The sequence below is a fragment of the Balaenoptera ricei genome, chromosome 7 (genome assembly GCF_028023285.1).
Source record: "Balaenoptera ricei isolate mBalRic1 chromosome 7, mBalRic1.hap2, whole genome shotgun sequence".
NCBI lineage: Eukaryota > Metazoa > Chordata > Mammalia > Artiodactyla > Balaenopteridae > Balaenoptera > Balaenoptera ricei.
This window is the reverse complement of record NC_082645.1, coordinates 53,717,639-53,736,152: the sequence shown is the minus strand read 5'-3', so window position 1 is coordinate 53,736,152 and position 18,514 is coordinate 53,717,639. Positions and strand designations below refer to the sequence as shown.

At 39.0% G+C, this 18,514-nt stretch overlaps 1 protein-coding gene across 7 annotated transcripts in view; it reads left to right on the top strand.

The window, feature by feature from the left end:
- Positions 1-18,514, top strand: part of GRB14 (growth factor receptor bound protein 14) — a 177,465-nt gene that overhangs the window by 118,612 nt on the left and 40,339 nt on the right. For all 7 annotated transcript variants that reach the window (XM_059927992.1, XM_059927991.1, XM_059927989.1 and 4 more), the window contains one exon: positions 9,371-9,527. In XM_059927992.1, coding sequence (XP_059783975.1) covers positions 9,371-9,527 — 157 coding nt within the window. The remainder of the gene's footprint in view (positions 1-9,370; positions 9,528-18,514) is intronic.

The following is an 18,514-nucleotide window of genomic DNA, read 5'->3' as shown; positions in this document are numbered from 1 at the left end:
CTTTATAATCTTATTCTGGTAAAACTGTCTTTTTAAAATTTAATTCTTTATTTCCAACCATTGAAAAAAGCTACTTTACAATTTGTGTATCTTAAAAAGGATCCCCTCTGGGGGTGGCCTCCTTGCTCGTTTGCACTGATGGAAACCAGTGTCTAGCAGTGCTGGGCAAAGACGCTTCTTCCACAGACCTTCCAGCACCTGTGCACCTGTGCTTCCTCACCTCTGCCTCATAACTCAGTCCCTCTGATCTCAGGAGAGTGATCTGTGTGCTGTTCCATGTGTATTTTTGCCTCTTCAGTCCTCAGTATTTTTGCTCATGATACTTGTTCCATGCAGCTGTTCTTTTTTTTTTTTTTTTTTTGAATTCTCAGAGTCCCAGACTTAAAATGGGCCAGAGAAGTCACCTTATCTACCTTTGTTCAGTCCGTAGATTTCTTAAAAACTTGCCTACGTTTTCTCTTTGGTCCCGTGTGTGTCCTTTCTTCCCTAGAGGTTTTTCAACCCTGTGAGGTTTCCAAGCTACTGTTTTGGAATCCCTAATATTGTCTCCTATAGGGCCATTCATGACGGTGTCAGTCGTCCCTAAAGGGATATTTACACTGTGCCAGGCCCCATGCTGACTGCTGGGGACACAAATGGGAAGCACATATTGACATTATTCCTGGTGTCATGCAGCATGCTGAGTAGTAGAAGCTTATGGATAATAATTATGTAGTTGCACATATACATACGTGAAACAAAGGGCCTGGACCTAAACTGGGAGTAGCATTGAAAACTCCCCCACAGAATGAATGGTTTACCTGAGGGATAAGAAGTAGGAGGTGGGTGGACAGTATTCTAGGCAGCAGTAGTAGGTGCAAAGGCCCTGTGTCAGGAAGGAGCATAGCTATTTCAAGAAACTGAGAAAATATATGGTCAGAGTTGGAGAATAAGGAAAGGATTATAGGGAATAAAGTTGAAAGGGGGGGCTTCCCTGGTGGTGCAGTGGTTGAGAATCTGCCTGCTAATGCAGGGGACACGGGTTCGAGCCCTGGTCTGGGAAGATCCCACATGCCGTGGAGCAGCTGGGCCCGTGAGCCACAATTACTGAGCCTGCGCGTCTGGAGCCTGTGCTCTGCAACAAGAGAGGCCGCAAGAATGAGAGGCCCGTGCACGGCGATGAAGAGTGGCCCCCACTTGCCACAACTAGAGAAAGCCCTCGCACAGAAACGAAGACCCAACACAGCCATAAATAAATAAATAAATAAATAAATAAATAAATTTAAAAAGAGAGCATTTCTGCTAAAAAAAAAAAGTTGAAAGGGGCCACATGGATATGAAATGGACCTGTTTATGTCAATCAATTCCTGTAATTCTGATATTGGTGACAATATCTATTTTGAGTTAATGAACATGTACTGCTAATGCTCAAATAAAATATGTAGTTGAATATCTCTTTCAATAGAGATAATTTGACTCCCTACGACCTGATTTCTCTAAACTATGTACTGTTTTGCTCTTAATAAATATTTGACAGCTAACAAAATAATGAAGGATAGCAATATGGAAGCAACAGCTTTTCTTGGGCTGTTAGGATCTTTGGGAACAGTCTTTGTTTTTAAATATAACATTTTGTTAGAGGTTTGGAATAAGTAATAATGAATATATTATTTGCCATTTCCCTTCAAGGGAACATATTGAGTTGCTTAATTCAAAACATCTAAGACTGTCTCTTCTTATCTTAGGAGACTACATTCCTTATTTAGAAGAACATAAAAACCCAGGGCTGCTCTGACCTCTATATAAAAATATTTCACTGATTTAGGTACATTGCCTATCTGTTAAAAATAATGGAGAAAAAAATATGAAACATTAAAAGATAGCTTTATAATCTTACTGTACTTGGGTGATAAAATTTTAAAGAGTGGTAGAAATAAGCTTTACTTTGGGACCTGGTTGAAATCAAATTTCTATGGGCCTTGTTTCTTATTTTCTATTAATTATATATAAACAACATATATAATTAATAGATATAATAAATGCATTTATTTTTCTGTTGAAAAGTTATGTACTTCTCATTGTGGTAAGATCTTGGTATTTAAATAATGGTGTTTAAATTATTTTAAATTAAATATTAATTAGTAAGAATTAATATTTAATTAAATATTAAATGTCATATTTAAATGTAGTTAATCTAAAAATCAAATTTAAATTCTCCCCAAATAGAAACTTTGACACCGAAGATAACCATGCCCAACCGTCTTTTTCCTTCTCTTTTGCTCTTTCTTTCTTCTTTTTCTAAGAAGAAGTCTCTCACTTCATCCTATGGATTCTTGCTCATATAGTTATGCTTAATCTGTGCTCGTTTTTTACCTGCTGAATAATTATCCCATTTTGCCTCCTTTCTTCTCTGAAGGAACAAAGGATAAGCGATTAAGTAACTAGTTACTTACCAATGGGTCCAATGCCCCTTTCTGCTCTATGGCATTGCCAAATGACCAGATGACAACCCTGAGTTTTTTTTCACATATTCTAGGATGAACCCAGTTTGGAAAGGAATGAGGCATCCCATTCCATCACTTTCTTGGGTCTGCAGGAAGGAGGAGAAAGGCTGACCGCTTAGCCTCTGCTCAGTGCTTTCCTGAAGCTTTCCACATAATCTGTTCTGAGAATCAGAATTTCCGGGGATTATAGCAGATGAATACTATGTGTGCTTTGGGGAGAAAGCAATACATATTGAATTGATTTTCAAATTCAAGCTCTGTGTTTTCAGAAATGGCCTTTGTCTTATATTTTAAATAGTTCATCTCTTTTAGTCCCTTGGCTTTAGGGGCCTCAAACTTCTTTTCTGAAAAGTTAACCATTTCTTGCTCTGTGTGTTTCAACATTGTTGTGTCTACTGCTTTCAAAATGAGTTATGTTAATTTTTTAATCTCTTGCCTCCACTTACTTTTTATGGAGGGCAGCCTAAGGGAGTTGAGGTATAAAGTATATAAACTGCCTTGATAAGGATGTCAGCCAAAACAGAGATCTGCTCCACCCACATTCCAGCATATTCTCTGCAGGGGCTACTACTGTGTCTTTATATTACTTTTTCATTGCTAGATGCCATATGCTCCCGGCACAGTTTTTGAAGCTGTAAACCACTCTAAAGGCCAAGGTTGCTCTGATTGTCAGGATTACAGTGACACTGAGGGCTTCCTCAACACAGCCTGTGTGTACACTGTTGGCTGTCCTTGGGAGCTCTCTCTGTTCCTGCTGGTGGGATGTTATAGACAGATCTTATCAATGCATGTCTTTCTTGCTAATCAAGTGTGTCTGCTCATTGATGAGACAAAGAAAGTTCCTATTCTTCTTTAGGGTCCAGGCAGGATTTCTTCCTGCTGGCATACAATTGCAAATGATCTCATGGATCAATTGATATGAATTCTTCTTACCCTAGTTTTTACTTTATATAGCAAGGTGGGGATTTGGGCCACTGAACTGGGAATTTATAATATCTCTTTATTAAATAGCATGATTATATGACCTTCAGATCTCTTTTTACCTTTCAGTATGTAGAGGAAACAGGATACCACTATTTTACTCTAATGATTCTTTTTTTTTTTTTTTTAATAAGATTAACGAATTATTTATTTATTTATTTATTTTTGGCTGTGTTGGGTCTTCGTTTCTGTGCGAGGGCTTTCTCCAGTTGCGGCAAGTGGGGGCCACTCTTCATCGCGGTGTGCGGGCCTCTCACTATCGCGGGCCTCTCACTATCGCGGCCTCTCTTGTTGAGGAGCACAGGCTCCAGACGCGCAGGCTCAGTAAGTGTGGCTCATGGGCCTAGTTGCTCCACGGCATGTGGGATCTTCCCAGACCAGGGCTCGAACCCATGTCCCCTGCATTAGCAGGCAGATTCTCAACCACTGCGCCACCAGGGAAGCCCCTACTCTAATGATTCTTAAGAGCAGCCCTGCCATTTGGTTTTTACGTGATCACAAAAGTTTGTACCTTAGTTTTAATCCGTACTAGTCTTCTATCAATATCTTTACTTATGACGACTTTTTTTTCTTAAACAGGAAGGTTTAGTATAGTAATATTTTTGGCATATTCAACTCTACTAGAGAGTTAAGGCTTAGATTATCTTTCCCTTTTTCATATATTTCAAGGAGAAATAAATAGAAATAAAAATGAGATTTTTTAACAAAGGCTCCCCATCAGTAGTGTAAGGAATTTTTCATAAGTACTGAATAAATCTGAGAGATGACAGGGACTTACTGCTGTGGAAGATCAACCAAAATAAATTTTTATCGTTCGTAGATGAATGTGTATTTTGGACAAATGTCAGCATTAAATGAGATTATTTTTTTAAGAAGAAGAGTTTGAAATGGAGCTCAAACAAAAGTAGTGTTTTTCTCCTAACAGGTGTTATTAATTTAAAAAATGAGTACATGCACTTATTCCAGAAATTTAAGTTAGCCTCGGCCTTCTAAATTTATGTGTCTCAGTTCTTGGCAACTTATTTCTTTCAAATTTGCAGCAAAATCAACTGAAGAGATTAATGGCATTTCTAATTGGTTAGGTATCTTTTTCATTTTCCCCAACTTTACCTCTTGCTCTATTCTTGCCCTCTTCTTGAATTTGCTTTAGACTTCAGAATGTCTCCAGATTTTCATTTGTTAATTCCTCTGATATAAAAATTAGAGCATGAAAAATAAGAGGCATGCTTCTCTTACCCCAGGTGATGGGCATTTATTGTAAGAAAGCATGGGGTAGTCAGGAAGTCTCGGGAACCTGTCCCGTGGCCACCAGGTCATTCCCAACCCCCTGTTTCCTGGCATGGAATGAGCAGTGGCCCCTGAGGGCCCTGAAATGGCAGCTCATCATTGCTCTGCATGAAGGAGCAGCCCCAGGGTCGGATCTTCTTTTCCTCTCAGGACTGGTTGTCTTCATGTTGCTTTTGGCAAGAGCACCCACCAGTGTTTGACGCAGTCAGTGTTAGCCACAGCAGCATGGTGGATGGCATTTCTTAGCATCTCAGCAATTGCCTGGCACTGAGATTTGTCTGAAGGCACTGAAGGCACAAACTTAAAAACAATAGCCTACCCAGATGCGATCATGGGAAACACTGATATTCCAAAGAGATCTTGGGATCTTCATGAACCACATGTGTTAACCAAAAAATGAAGGAATTGAAGTGAGAGCTCAGACACCTGCACCTGATTTTGGCAGTGTATTTTCATAGCCTTTTTCATATGACTTCACAGCTGCCTCAATGACTTCAAAACTCAGAACTGCCTGCTAATGGCAATATTAAGTCAATTCTTACCTAGGATTATTTATAAGAAAAATTGTATATCTGTTGCTCTTTGAGAAGAATTTTAATTTCCTGAGCATTAAAATTTAATCAATCATATACTTTGTGACAGAAGAGATTTTTGAATTAAAATTTACAAATACGTATTGAGTACCTACCTGTTATGTACAAAACATTTTGGTAGGCTTTGCAGGGGTACAAAGTTCATTTGTTCCAAAGATCTTTATTAAGCCATACATTGGCTTGGGCTAGGTCCCTGGGATATCATGTCAAATGGTGAGTAAATGTAGATTTTCCTCAAAGGAGCTTACTAGTGCAGTTGAGGAGAAAGATATTCAAGTAGAACATTACAAAGTAAGAGCTCTAAGAGGGGCACATTATAAAGCCATGGGCAGTCAGGGGAGACTTTCTGGAGGAGGTGCTGTGGGAACTGGGGCCAAATGATAAGTAGGAATTTGCCAAATAATGCATGTTGTTGGTGTCTGGGGCAAAGATTTCAGGTAGAGGATACCTCTTGAGCAAATAGAAAGAAGAGGTTGCAAATGTTTATCATATTTGGCTAAGGTCAGAGTGACCTGTTCCATAGGCTGATTTGCTGGGGAGTGTGCATGCTGTGTGCGTGCTGAAGAGTTTGGGCTTTATTCCATGGGGCCCCACTTCCCTGGTTCTCTATCTCACTTTATCTTTCAGACTTTCTTGCCTCTAACTCACCATTAAATATTGCAGTTTCTCAGGGTTCAGCCCTAGATTCTTTTTTTTCTCATGCTTCTTCCTTTTCTCCCTTGTCAGATATATCCATATCCACAAGTTTACCACCTATAAGCTCAATGATTCTTACGTCAATTCTGAACTTAGGATCGTACATCCCTGTTACTGCTGTCATGCTTACCACTTCATCTCCCTCAGGACCATGCTTCCTGTTTGCTGCTCCTGCTGTCCCTGACTCCTCTTAATCCTTAGAATCTGCCAAGTTTCTTCTTGCCCCACGGACTTTGCATGGCTTCGCTTCCCTTAGCTTGAAATGCTCTTACCCTCTCTTTGCCTAGCTACTGCCCACTCCTTCTTCAGGTCTTGGCCTGAATATCACTTTTTCATGATATCTTTCAGGTCTCTCCTAACCCCCATTATATGATGTAGTAACATACTGAATTTTTATGTCCTACTTTGTGACTATTGTTTTTAATACTGCTTTCCCCACTATGCTTTAGCTCTCTGAGGGCAACAACCAACTCTATGACAGCCTTATATATATATATGTATATATATATATATATACACATACATATATATATATATTTTTTTTTAAAGGGAACTTTATTTTTATTTATTATTTATTTATTTTTGGCTGCGTTGGGTCTTCGTTGCTGCGAGTGGGCTTTCTTTAGTTGAGGCGAGCGGGGGCTACTCTTAGTTGCAGTGCGCGGGCTTCTCATTGCGGTGGCTTCTCTTGTTGCGGAGCACAGGCTCTAGGCACGCGGGCTTCAGTAGTTGTGGCACGTAGGCTCAGTAGTTGTGGCTTGTGGGCTCTAGAGCACAGGCTCTGTAGTTGTGGCGCACGGGCTTAGTTGCTCCGCGGCATGTGGGATCTTCCCAGACTAGGGCTCGAACCCGTGTCCCCTGCATTGGCAGGCGGATTCTTAACCACTGCACCACCAGGGAAGCCCAATGACAGCCTTATACTAAAACACTTAGCAAAGGATGTACGCTTTGCATGGGATCTTAATAAACACAATGAGCTGCTTGAGTTAGGACAACGAGGAGCCATTGAAGAATTTTAGAAGAATGACCTCACATGATTGGCTATTAGAAAGTTTATTCCCCTAGCAGTATGGAGAAAGAGTTGGAGAAGGTCTTTGGCTAGAACAAGAGATATAAGTAGGTGGATATTACCACTAGAAACTTACAGCCTCATGGCACACATATGATTAAAAAACACAATTCAAGTATTCCTTGGTCCAGGGGCCCAATGATATTCTCAGGGCCCTTTTCATCTCTTGGCATGGTTTACTCCATGTGGGCCCCATTTTCCCACAGTCTTTCTCTTCATGAACAGTAGCAGCTTCACCCTACACCTACCCAGTGGAAAAGAGGGCTCAGTTTATGGTTATATGAACAGATGTCTAGATTGGCCCTGACTGACTCTGATTAGGTCATGTGCCCATCTCTGAAATAGTCACTGTTGCCAGAGGGATTCTGGGTGTTGATTGATCAATCTGGATAACATGTGTGCGGAGCTGAGGCAGTCATGCACTGGTAAACTGGCTATAAAAATAATTTTTTTTTAAAAAAAGGCCTTATTTGTAGCATTTGCCAGTTTCTTTCGTGTACTCCCACCATGGCTGATTTCAAGATGCCTGGCTTGCAGAGTTCCTGAATGTTTAACAGTCACCCCTTGCAATCCAGTTCCAGCAGCTGCACTATACCATCACTGAGCTGAAAGTAGAGCTGCCAGAATCACAAAGACTAATGGTGAGAGAGGGAGTGGGTCTCTAAAAGACAATCAGAATGCTCTTAGAAGAGGGGTAGGTGCCTGGTAGCCAGTCCAACAAATAAGCCTGCACTCTACTGCGTAACTTATACTTTGGTGTCGTGATGTTATTTTACTTAGGAATTTTTTTTAAAGTTCTTATATTATTTCCTTGAATAATATTTTTAAGTATCTTATAATATTCCATTTTGTGAAAGTACTATAGTTTACCATTCTTTTGTTGTTGTATATTTAGGTTGATAGAATTATACATAATGCTTTGCTGGATAAGTCTATGCCTAAAGCTATTTTCCACATTTAGGACAGATTTATTGAGATAGTTTGCCTAAGTGAAATTACTGAGTCAAAGGAATGGACCTTTTAATGCTTTCGATAAATACTTTCCAACAGGTGTACAAAATAGTTTTACCAATTTATATCACTCCTGTCATTGTAAGAGAGCAACTATTTCATTCCACTTCATTCCACTGTCATTACACATAATTAGAAAAATAATCGATAGAGAATTGGTACATCATTTTAATTTTCATTTGTTTGAATTACTGAAAATGTTTAAATGTCTATATTTTTATAAGGTGTATTTCTTATATTGAATTTTCTTACAATTTCCTACTTCTGTGTGTGTTGATCTTACTATACTATTTTCATAGGTATTTAGCTTATTATAATTATTTTAATTTATATATGACATACCACAGTTAGTAGTGGAAATTCTAGCACATAGCACAACTTGGTAAATGTTGAGGGGAGTGTTGTATATGAAACTCTCTACCTCGGTATGATTTGGGGTGACATTAGCTGCTGTAATAGATAAATACAAAATCACAGTGAGTTAACAGACTAAAAGTTTATTTCTTGCTCACGTCAAAGTTACATGTGGGCATTCCTAGTTGGGCACCTTCCATGTGGTCATTCAGAGACAAAGCCTCCTTCTGTCCCATGGCTCTGCTCTCCTCGTTACGTCTTTGTCATCATTTCTATTCAGTGAGAGGCTGGCGTAAGAGAATGGATGACAGTATGTGGGAAATTTTTATGGATTAGGTCTGGAGGTGCAACACTGCATGTGCTTACATCTCATTGACTAAATCTCAATCCCATGGACACAACTAATTGCAAGGGAGAAAAGAAAAAGGATTTGGTGAACATCTAGCCAGTCTTTGCCAAAATTTCTATAACCTGAAATAGAGAAATCTTTATATTCTATTTACTGCTGTTTCAAAATGTATATCTGGGAATAAATCCCCCATGTTACTTGGATTATTTACAGATTTAAATATGGAGTGGAAAATTTAAAATATTGATAAGAGATATGTAGCTTTTTAGTAGATCAGAGTGGTGGGAAATGACATTGAATGGTCATTGAATGGCCTCCAGTTTAGACACTGAAGAGAAGAGATTGGAAGTTGTCAGACAGAGTGACTTTGACACATATTATAAACAAGTCTTGGATGGGCAACATTTACTCCATGCATAAGAAAATTAGATGTAAAACAAACTGTATAAGGAATTTGTAATTAGCTCAATGGATAAGTTTGATGACTTATTAGAATGATATTTTTAATAGACTATTTTAGCTCATTTTTTAATTTCTACCTACACAGGTAATTAAAGTATACAGTGAAGATGAAACCAGCAGGGCTTTAGAGGTACCCAGTGACATAACTGCCCGAGATGTTTGCCAGCTGTTGATCCTGAAGAATCATTACATTGATGACCACAGCTGGACTCTTTTTGAGCACCTGCCTCACATAGGTCTAGGTAAGGATACAAAATCATAGTCATATCATTGCTTTTCTGTCCCTTATAGTTTGATCATATGGCAAAGGTTTTCTTCACTTGTAGAAAAATAGAGGACAATTATGAATAGTCCTTTTCTTTGTTTTTTATTTTTGGTGTTGGTAGTTGAGAGAAAAATAAAGTAGCACAAAATGGAAATAAGAATAAAAATATTACAAATTTACCACCCTTCATGGTTTAAATAATGATGTGTGGAGATTTGGGAGCTAAACCATAGAGTCTAAACTGATGGAAAGATACATTTCATAATAATCTTTAGTAGCACAATGAACATTTTTTGAGAGGTCAATAAAATATGCTGTTATTTGGACTACTTTTTGAATTGATTGTAGTGCAGACCTGGGAAATATCCACAGTGGTAGTTCTCTTTATAGGACTGTACACCCTAAATTTTTCTTGAAGAATGAGTAATCCTTCACATTTTAAAGTCATAAACATAAAAAAAATCGTATTTATTTGCAGTTGGAAATATATCTCTGTATTGTGAACTGTAGAGGCTTTTCCCCTCATATCTTTTGATAAGTTACAAAGAATTTTCATTCTTCTGCTAGCGTGGGACAGAATTTGGCGACAATTTTGTCTCCCCTTTCTTATTTTTACAGATACTGCTGTTAAAAAACATGTCGCCATAATAGGTAGATGAGAAAGGAAGGAGTTTGTTATGGCAGTGCCATTTGATTCTTTGAATTTTGTATTAGTTTCCCTTGGCTGCTGTAACAAATTAGCATAATCTCAGTGGCTTAAAACAACCGAAGTTTATTCCGTTACATTTCTGGAGGCCAGAAGTCTGAAATCAGTATCAATGGATTAAAATCAAGGTATCTTCAGGGATGAGCTTCCTCTGGAGGTTCAAGGAGAGAATCCATTTCCTGCCTCTTCTAGCTTCTAGTGGCTGCTGGCATGCCTTGGCTATGGCTGCATCACTCTAATCTCTACCTCCATGGTCACACTGTGTTCTCTTCTGTCTGTGTGCAGTCTCCCTCTACCTCGCTCTTATAAGATAGTAGCATTTAGGCTTTATCCAGAATAATCCAGGATGGTCACTTCATGTCAAGATCCTTAAATCAATGATATCTGCAAAGTTTTGTTTTGTTTTTATTTTTTTACCATGTAAGGTAACATTCACAGGTTTCAGGGATTAAGATGTAGATATCTTTAGGGGGCTATTATTTAGCCTACCTCCTTTGCATTGTATGTCATACAACTTTTAGTAATAAACAACTTGTTCAAAATTATTTTAAATAAGTTGTCAATGACAGGACAATTTGTCCCTTCAACTTGTTTAAAGAATTGAGAATTTTATACCTAGTCATGAGAGTCATTCACTTTCTTGCATAGCTAGCTACCAATATATAAAAATTTTCCTTCGTTTGATACATAGAGGGTTTACACCTCAGAGCAGCGTACCAAAGTAAGGTTCAGTTCGGATGAGAAGTTTGCCTTTGTCTTATGAAATGCAATAAAGGTGATGTTGGCAGAAAAGGTATGTTCTTAGGAGGATCCGTTTTTAAAAGATTCTGGAAAATGGTTCATTTAAAGTCCCTTGCATTCCCTGAACCATTCAGAAAGTGTCTATAGTACTTCCAGTTTGAAGACTGCTATCCAAGGATGTGTCAGGACCTCAGGAAAAGGACAGAGGGAAGCCTGCGGAAAAGAAGTTTGGATAGTTCCACAGTCTCCACAGGGATTCTGAACCTCAACCCACCCTCCCACCCCCTGTTTGATAGTTGATGAGCTACAGCATGTCAGCTGATCTCCACAGCTGAGCATGTACCTTCCAAGAAAACTTGAATTCTGAACGTATGCTATACTGGTCCGTGTGACTTGCTGTCTCACCCTCGTAGGGCAGAAAAAGTTCAACATATATTTTCTTCATTGCCATTGTGACTAATTTAACTTCTATTCATGATCATTACTCTCAGAAGTATGGTGTTAACTCTCAACAGATACCTGCCGTAATTCCAAACTATTTTGTTTGCTTATGCTTCTAGAAATATAGCTCTCAATTAGTATAATATATAATTACAGTATTTTATACTCTTAACATTTTCTTTTGGAGAGAGTTTATAAGTCATTAAACATCTTTTGCAGTTATAGTCACTACAATTTATCCCTAACAAAGAGCTTGAAGTTCAGTAATAAAATCTACTTTATAAATCAAGAAGCAGTTTTCACAGAGACCGCGGCAAGTCATGTGAGGAATAAAAAGATTTGTGCAAGTCTTTTAATGTAGAAGCTTAAAATGGAACGTTGAGAATTAATTTGAGCTACATGCTAAATTTAAACTTCTAGGCATTGAATAGAAATATATTTCTCCACTACTGTATTTTCTGGAAACTGCTGAAATAAAATCAAAGATGTGAGAATATTGTCTCATGGCTTTATTAACCATGCATTAGACCAAAGCTTATGAGAAAGAAATTTAGTTCCAGAGCTTTTTTGTGTTCTTTTGTTCTCTTTGTTTTTACTCAGATAAAAAGTTTATACAGTAGAAAAATTGCAGACACTAATGCTACCCAAATACTAATGTATATTAGATTTGCCATCTTCTGTTCCTTTTTAAAAAAATCTGCTGCTTTTTTTCTGTAAGGATACACTGAGATGTTAGATGATAAGAGTTAATGAATATCCAACTAAACTCTTGAGAAACAGTTTTTATTCTTTTTCTTTCTTCTACTTCTTTAACAATATAACCAGAGAGTAACATCTTAAGATGCTGTGGTCTTCCTCAGCATCAAATGCAAAACCAGTGTGTCTTTAAATTTTATTTGTGTGTGTGTAGCTTATAAATACTCTTGTAGTAGCTATTCAACCTAAGAGTAGTATTCAGGAACATTTTTGCTATTTGCATATTAAAATGAATGAAAAGAACTAGAGTGGGGTGTTTCTGCCCCTTAAATATGCTGTGCAGCTGCCGATGCCCTTTGTCAATAGAATGAAGCACTGACATATTCAACTGCAAATCTTTTAGTGGTGATGATGTAAAGAACCAAAGGACAAATCATTTGCCAAAACTTTGGTGACCAGCTAGTGAGCTCTGCATGTTGTTCAGGAGACATTCTTGACCTCTCTTTGATTAAAATGATGAGTTTTCAATGAATAGAATTCTAAAAGTGAAGAGGTGGTCTATTATTTTAAAAAAATTTTTTAATACAAAAATAATTCAGGGGCTTCCCTGGTGGCGCAGTGGTTGAGAATCTGCCTGCCAATGCAGGGGACATGGGTTCGAGCCCTGGTCTGGGAAGATCCCACATGCCGTGGAGCAACTGGGCCCATGAGCCACAACTACTGAGCCTGCGCGTCTGGAGCCTGTGCTCCGCAACAAGAGAGGCTGCGATAGTGAGAGGCCCGCGCACCGCGATGAAGAGTGGCCCCCGCTCGCCGCAGCTAGAGAAAGCCCTCGCACAGAAAGGAAGACCCAACACAGCCAAAAATAAAAATAAATTAATTAATTAAAAAAAAATTTAAAAAAAAAAAAAAAAAAAAAATAATTCAGCTCACTGTAAATAACAGAAATAAAGATGTCAGGAATTAAACAATACTATCCATTATTTCACAATGCTGAGATAACTTTCTTTAGTTTCTCTATTTTAACATAATCTCTAGCCTATGAGTTCACTTGTGTAGACTACCTTCTTTTATGTATGTGTGCATTTTAAAAAAATACTGATTATTTTTAGTTTTTTTTTTTCCTTTCCACCTTACAGATTCCACAAAAACTAGGAACTCCCCCTGCCTTTCCCTGTTGCTTTCCTCCAATAGTTTAACAAATATCTGTTGACTATTTTGCACCAAGCCTGTTTTGTGTGTGGATCCCGTGGGTACAGTATGAACACAACAGACAAAAAGCAATGCCCTCATGAGTTTGCATTCTAGTGGGAAGAGAAAGACAAGAGATACATGACTAAAATGTGCAATCTCTTAGGTGGTGGTTAGCACTGGGGAGAAAAGGAAGGCAGGGAAAGGGATAGGGAGTCCGGGGCTGGTTGGGAGATGCACTTTAAGTAGATCAGGGAAGGTGTCCCTGACAGCGTGATGTTTGAGTAGAGGTCTGAAGCAGACAGGAGCAGGTCTTGCACTTAAATAGAAGATTGTTCTAGAAGGAGGGAACATCAAGCGGGAAGACCTGGACGTGGCAATGTGCTTGTGTTCAGGAAACAGGACTTAGGGAGTCAGTAAGGTGGAAAGTAATGGAAAGGGACTGCACAGAGCTACTGCAGAGCCAGCTCATGCAGGGTCTCCCAGGCCATGGAGGGGACTGGACTTTTACACTGAGTGAGGGGAAAAAGTAACTGTAGGTCTCTTCGTCAGAGAGCAGTATGATGTGACTTAGTTTTAAAGTCTACTACTAAGAAGACCCGAACGTAAGTTGTTTTTCTTTTTTTAAAAATTATTTATTTAATTTTAGCTGTGTTGGGTCTTCGTTTCTGTGCGAGGGCTTTCTCTAGCTGCGGCGAGTGGGGGCCACTCTTCATCGCGGTGCGCGGGCCTCTCACTATCGCGGCCTCTCTTGTTGCGGAGCACAGGCTCCAGACGCGCAGGCTCAGTAGTTGTGGCTCACGGGCCCAGTTGCTCCGCGGCATGTGGGATCCTCCCAGACCAGGGCTCGAACCTGTGTCCCCTGCATTGGCAGGCAGAGTCTCAACCACTGCGCCACCAGGGAAGCCCCCCGAACGCAAATTTTGACCATTTGGAGGCTAAGCAACTTCGTTTTGCTTTTACATCAAATTATCTGTGGCTTCCGGGCTTGATCCTTGCCCATTTCTCATTTCTGCCAGTCGCGCATGCCACATTGTACCATCTTCATGTCATGGTCTGCACATGTACGAGGCTTAGTGTTTGTGAGATCCTGAAGCCTTGTAGGCAAGAATATTGTGACTTAGGAGATAGATGAGAGTAGGGAGTTTTCTGCACTCTAGTTCACTTTCATATCCCAGATAAGCTTAGGAAAGTTTCAGAGACATGCTATGTGGTTAATAGATCTACTACTGTTGTTGTGTGTGATCCATTAAAACACACCACAAATTACTGAAGTCAGAAGGAGGAGCACATGACATTCAAAATATGGTAGGGTTATGGAATTCAAAGTCTGTTTTCAGAATGACACTTTGTACTGCAAAGAAACCTCCAATTTTATTGGTATTTTTAATATGAATGCATATGTGTGATAGCTACTATTAATGTGCATCTTATGTGTGCAGGGCCCCTACATAGAGGTTTCACATTCATCTTGATAGACACTCTCAATATTTAGCCTTATAGCAACCCCGCAATGTACATTTATTTCATCTCCATTTTACACATAAGAATACAAAGAATTGGTGATAAAAAATACCTGGCTCAGAGTCAACCTTGCACAAATCTAGGTACCTGTCAGATTCTCAAGTGTATGCATTTTCTGTGGAAGCAAGTTTGTTATTTCCTCACCTCACTAGGTCAGGCCAGTGTTTTTGGGATTCTGTGGTTGGTTTGTCTCTCTCACTCTCCATCTGCATCTCTCATGCATGCTATAAATACAAATTTAAATTCTGAAACCTCAAGAACATTTTCAGACAAACCTAGGTAGTACTGAAATTATTGGAATCAAACTGATCCAGCCTGGTCCACTTTATAGCAGAGCCACCTATTTATCATGGCTGAGTGAGAGGATCACTTTGGAAATGGCCTGTTGTTGAATTTATACACATTGTGAATGGTAATATGACATTTGGAGCTTTGAATATGATATCAATATTTCATATCCTCTGTCCATAGTTATTAATATATGCTACCAAGAATTTTCATAGGTAGAGTAAATCATGGAAGGCAGCTAAATATCCTGATTTTGTTACAAATTGCTGATTTGCCTGATTTTGGGTCGTGTTATTATGAGTTTCTAGTAGTACATACAGCTTTATAGACATTGGATGTAAAATATCAGTATATCAACATATTTCCCCTTCTCTAATGATACAACAACCCGTTTTGTAACTGGTGTGTTTTACTTCACAGCCACTGGATGTCACTATAGTTCCCCAGATGGAGTCCCCTGCCTTTATAATTATTGTAAGAGGATGGTGGGGGGGTGGGGGAAACTTCAGTTTTAAGCCTTCTGGAACTTAATGGGATCCATGTTTGCCTTGCTCCCATTTTGATTCCTAATTGAAGCCATGGTATGAAGCAGCGGCAATTAACACACTACCTCAAGCGCATACCTATAGATTCCTCGGGAAGTGGAATTAATTGTATTTTAGTGTCATTGCTAGGGACCGCTGAGATTTCTATTGTGAGTATCATTGTGGAGTGGCTTTAATAAGCAAAATGAATGACTGCAGGCTTTTAATGAAACCATTTTTATGTGTGCAGCTATACCCACATGATCTCTTTAAGACTGAAGCAATGCACAGCAGCGGTGAGGGAACACTTCACAGCCGCCTGCTTTGAAGCTGCTCCTTCACTTTTTTCTTCTTTGCAAAAGAAACACAAGTGTTTTTTCTGTTGTCTGGCACTGATACTGATATGTAGTTGTACTTCCTGTGCTGTTTGGAACCTACCAGCCATCAGAGTTGTGACCACCCTCGTCACCAGCGGAAATAATTGTGGAACCTTTAGGACATGTGTGCTTCCTTCTCTATCGAGACTTATGTAGCCCTGACCTGAGGGTTAAGGCGACATGTGCTCTGGTAGCACACTAAGGCTGGAGATGGGAAATGTGAAGCCAGCAAAGAGTGCTCATAACTAGATCTGCCTTGTGATCCAGCTGATTTTTCCTTTTCAGTATTCTCATAGCCTGAGTTCAGCTCTCATCATCCTCTCTTCTCAGGAATTCCTTTAGCCTTACAGTCAGTTCTTCCTCTTGCTTCTGGTCATACCAAAGTTATTCATCTGAGTGCAGACCTTGATTCACCTTGCCTTAGGGTCCAAGGTCCTTTGCAGGGCTTGTAGTACCTGTGACCCGACTACCCTTCCTACCTCAAGCCTTGTGTCTTGCACCTCCCTCCTCTAAGTTTATGCATTAGAGAACTGCCTGTAGTCGCCTGCATTTCTACTCCTTGGGTTCCTTGCTCATGCTGTTAAGATTCTCAGGAAGCCCTTTCTCACCCATCTTTACCTGGCTAACTGCTATGCATCTTCCAAGGCTTACTTGGAATGTCAGTTAAAAATAGCAATAGAGTATGACTGTATAATAACTGCTAGCCATTTCCTAAAAATTCCTATGAAGACAGAGACGGAACCCCTCAGCTGTCCAAGCTGACTGACAGCTAACCTAGTGCCACGGTCTGGGGAGAGGAGAGATAGAAGAGCAGTTGGAGGCATCCCACGCTCAGTCTTATGAAGTAGAGTCACCCTTTCCATTTGAGAGCAGGTAGGGAGACACACCTGCCTCTCTCATATGCCTGGGTGCAGACTTTGGCTGCTCAGAAGCTAGTTGTTTTTTGAGACAATTGGCATACTTGCTGGCACTACCTTTTCTTATACATCCATTAGGAAATTACAACCTCCCCCCAACCCCCCCCACAAAAGAAGAGTGGTGCAAGAAGCGCTAGGAGTGACAGGTGAATTGTGTCCTGGGAGGTGAGGCTCCCACAAGTACACACTATAGGTGGGTGTGGAGAACAAGCAAATCTGGATAAGAAACAGATTTAAGGCTGTTCAAGCAGGATTATTTTACAGTATCAATTAATGAGAAAAATAATACCTAATGCTATTATAATAGGGGAATGTTATAAATTACAGTGTATTAATAGGATGTAAGTTATGCTGCTTTTAATCATGTTTTTGGAGCTTTTCCTTTGAAGACTGATGTGGACAAATGTAAGATTGTAACAGTGATTGAATAAAATGTATATTTTTCACAGCATTTAGGAAACATTGTATATATGTTTATATGTGTACAGTGTTTTCTAAATGCTGTGAAAAATATATACACATAAACTCACATAGTCCCAAAGAAAAAGACAGTAATGTAATGTTAAGTGCTTATTCCTGTCTGACAGTTTTAAAGATGGATTGTGATTGTCGGCTGTGTTTTTCAAATTTTCTGTAATGGAAATGTATTATTTTAGTAATCAGGGATAAAAAAGAAATAAACACAATTTTTAAAACTTATTAAGAGATTTTTAAAGACAGTTCAGACAACTTCCTAAAGTCCCAAGTTGGATCAAGTACCCATCTTCTACACTGCTATAATATTTTCTGCAACTGTCTTAATAGTAATCATATTATTAAAAGTAGTCCATAATTCCATAAGCAATGGAACTCTCTGTATATGTACATCTTTGTAACCCAGGGTGTAGGACAAATAAATGGCTTTTGAACTCAGGTATACTAAACTGTAAGTTGTTATATCAAGTAGTTCAAAGGATGGATTACAAAGTACATAGAAGGAAGAGACTTGAAAAAGAAGCCAAAGAAATCACATGCCATGCCCAGATGGAAATTTACTCTGAGTCCTTAAGGGGTTCATTGGATAACTTAGAATTCATGGAAGCTGTTTCTAAGCTCTTCAGGTATTAACAGTCAGCTTGAGATAATATATATGCAAACATTTTGTGGAAAAATAAGGCTTTCTATGAATACAAGTTGTGATCATTGAGTCTGAGTTAATATGAGGACTGTTTCACTCTGTTGAAGAATGATCCACAAGGCCTTTATATCCATGAGCTTTAGTGTCAGGATTTTCCTATTATTGCACTTGGGAAGCTGAATCTGGCAGTGGCAATTTTCCGGGGAATCTTGCTGGTATTAAGTAGTTTTCTTAGGTAAAGGAACCTTTTAGAAATTGGGCCTTGCTTTATTCTTTGCTTCTCCAGTTTTTGTTTTGCTTGGTCAGAGGCTGTTCATTTTTATCTGAAAATAAGATTGACAAAATGTATGTAGTTTCTACCTAACACAGAGAAGTACAAGGACCATTTGTCTCCTGGAGTTTCCTGTAACAAAGGTATACAAAGAATTGTTTTCTGGGTGAC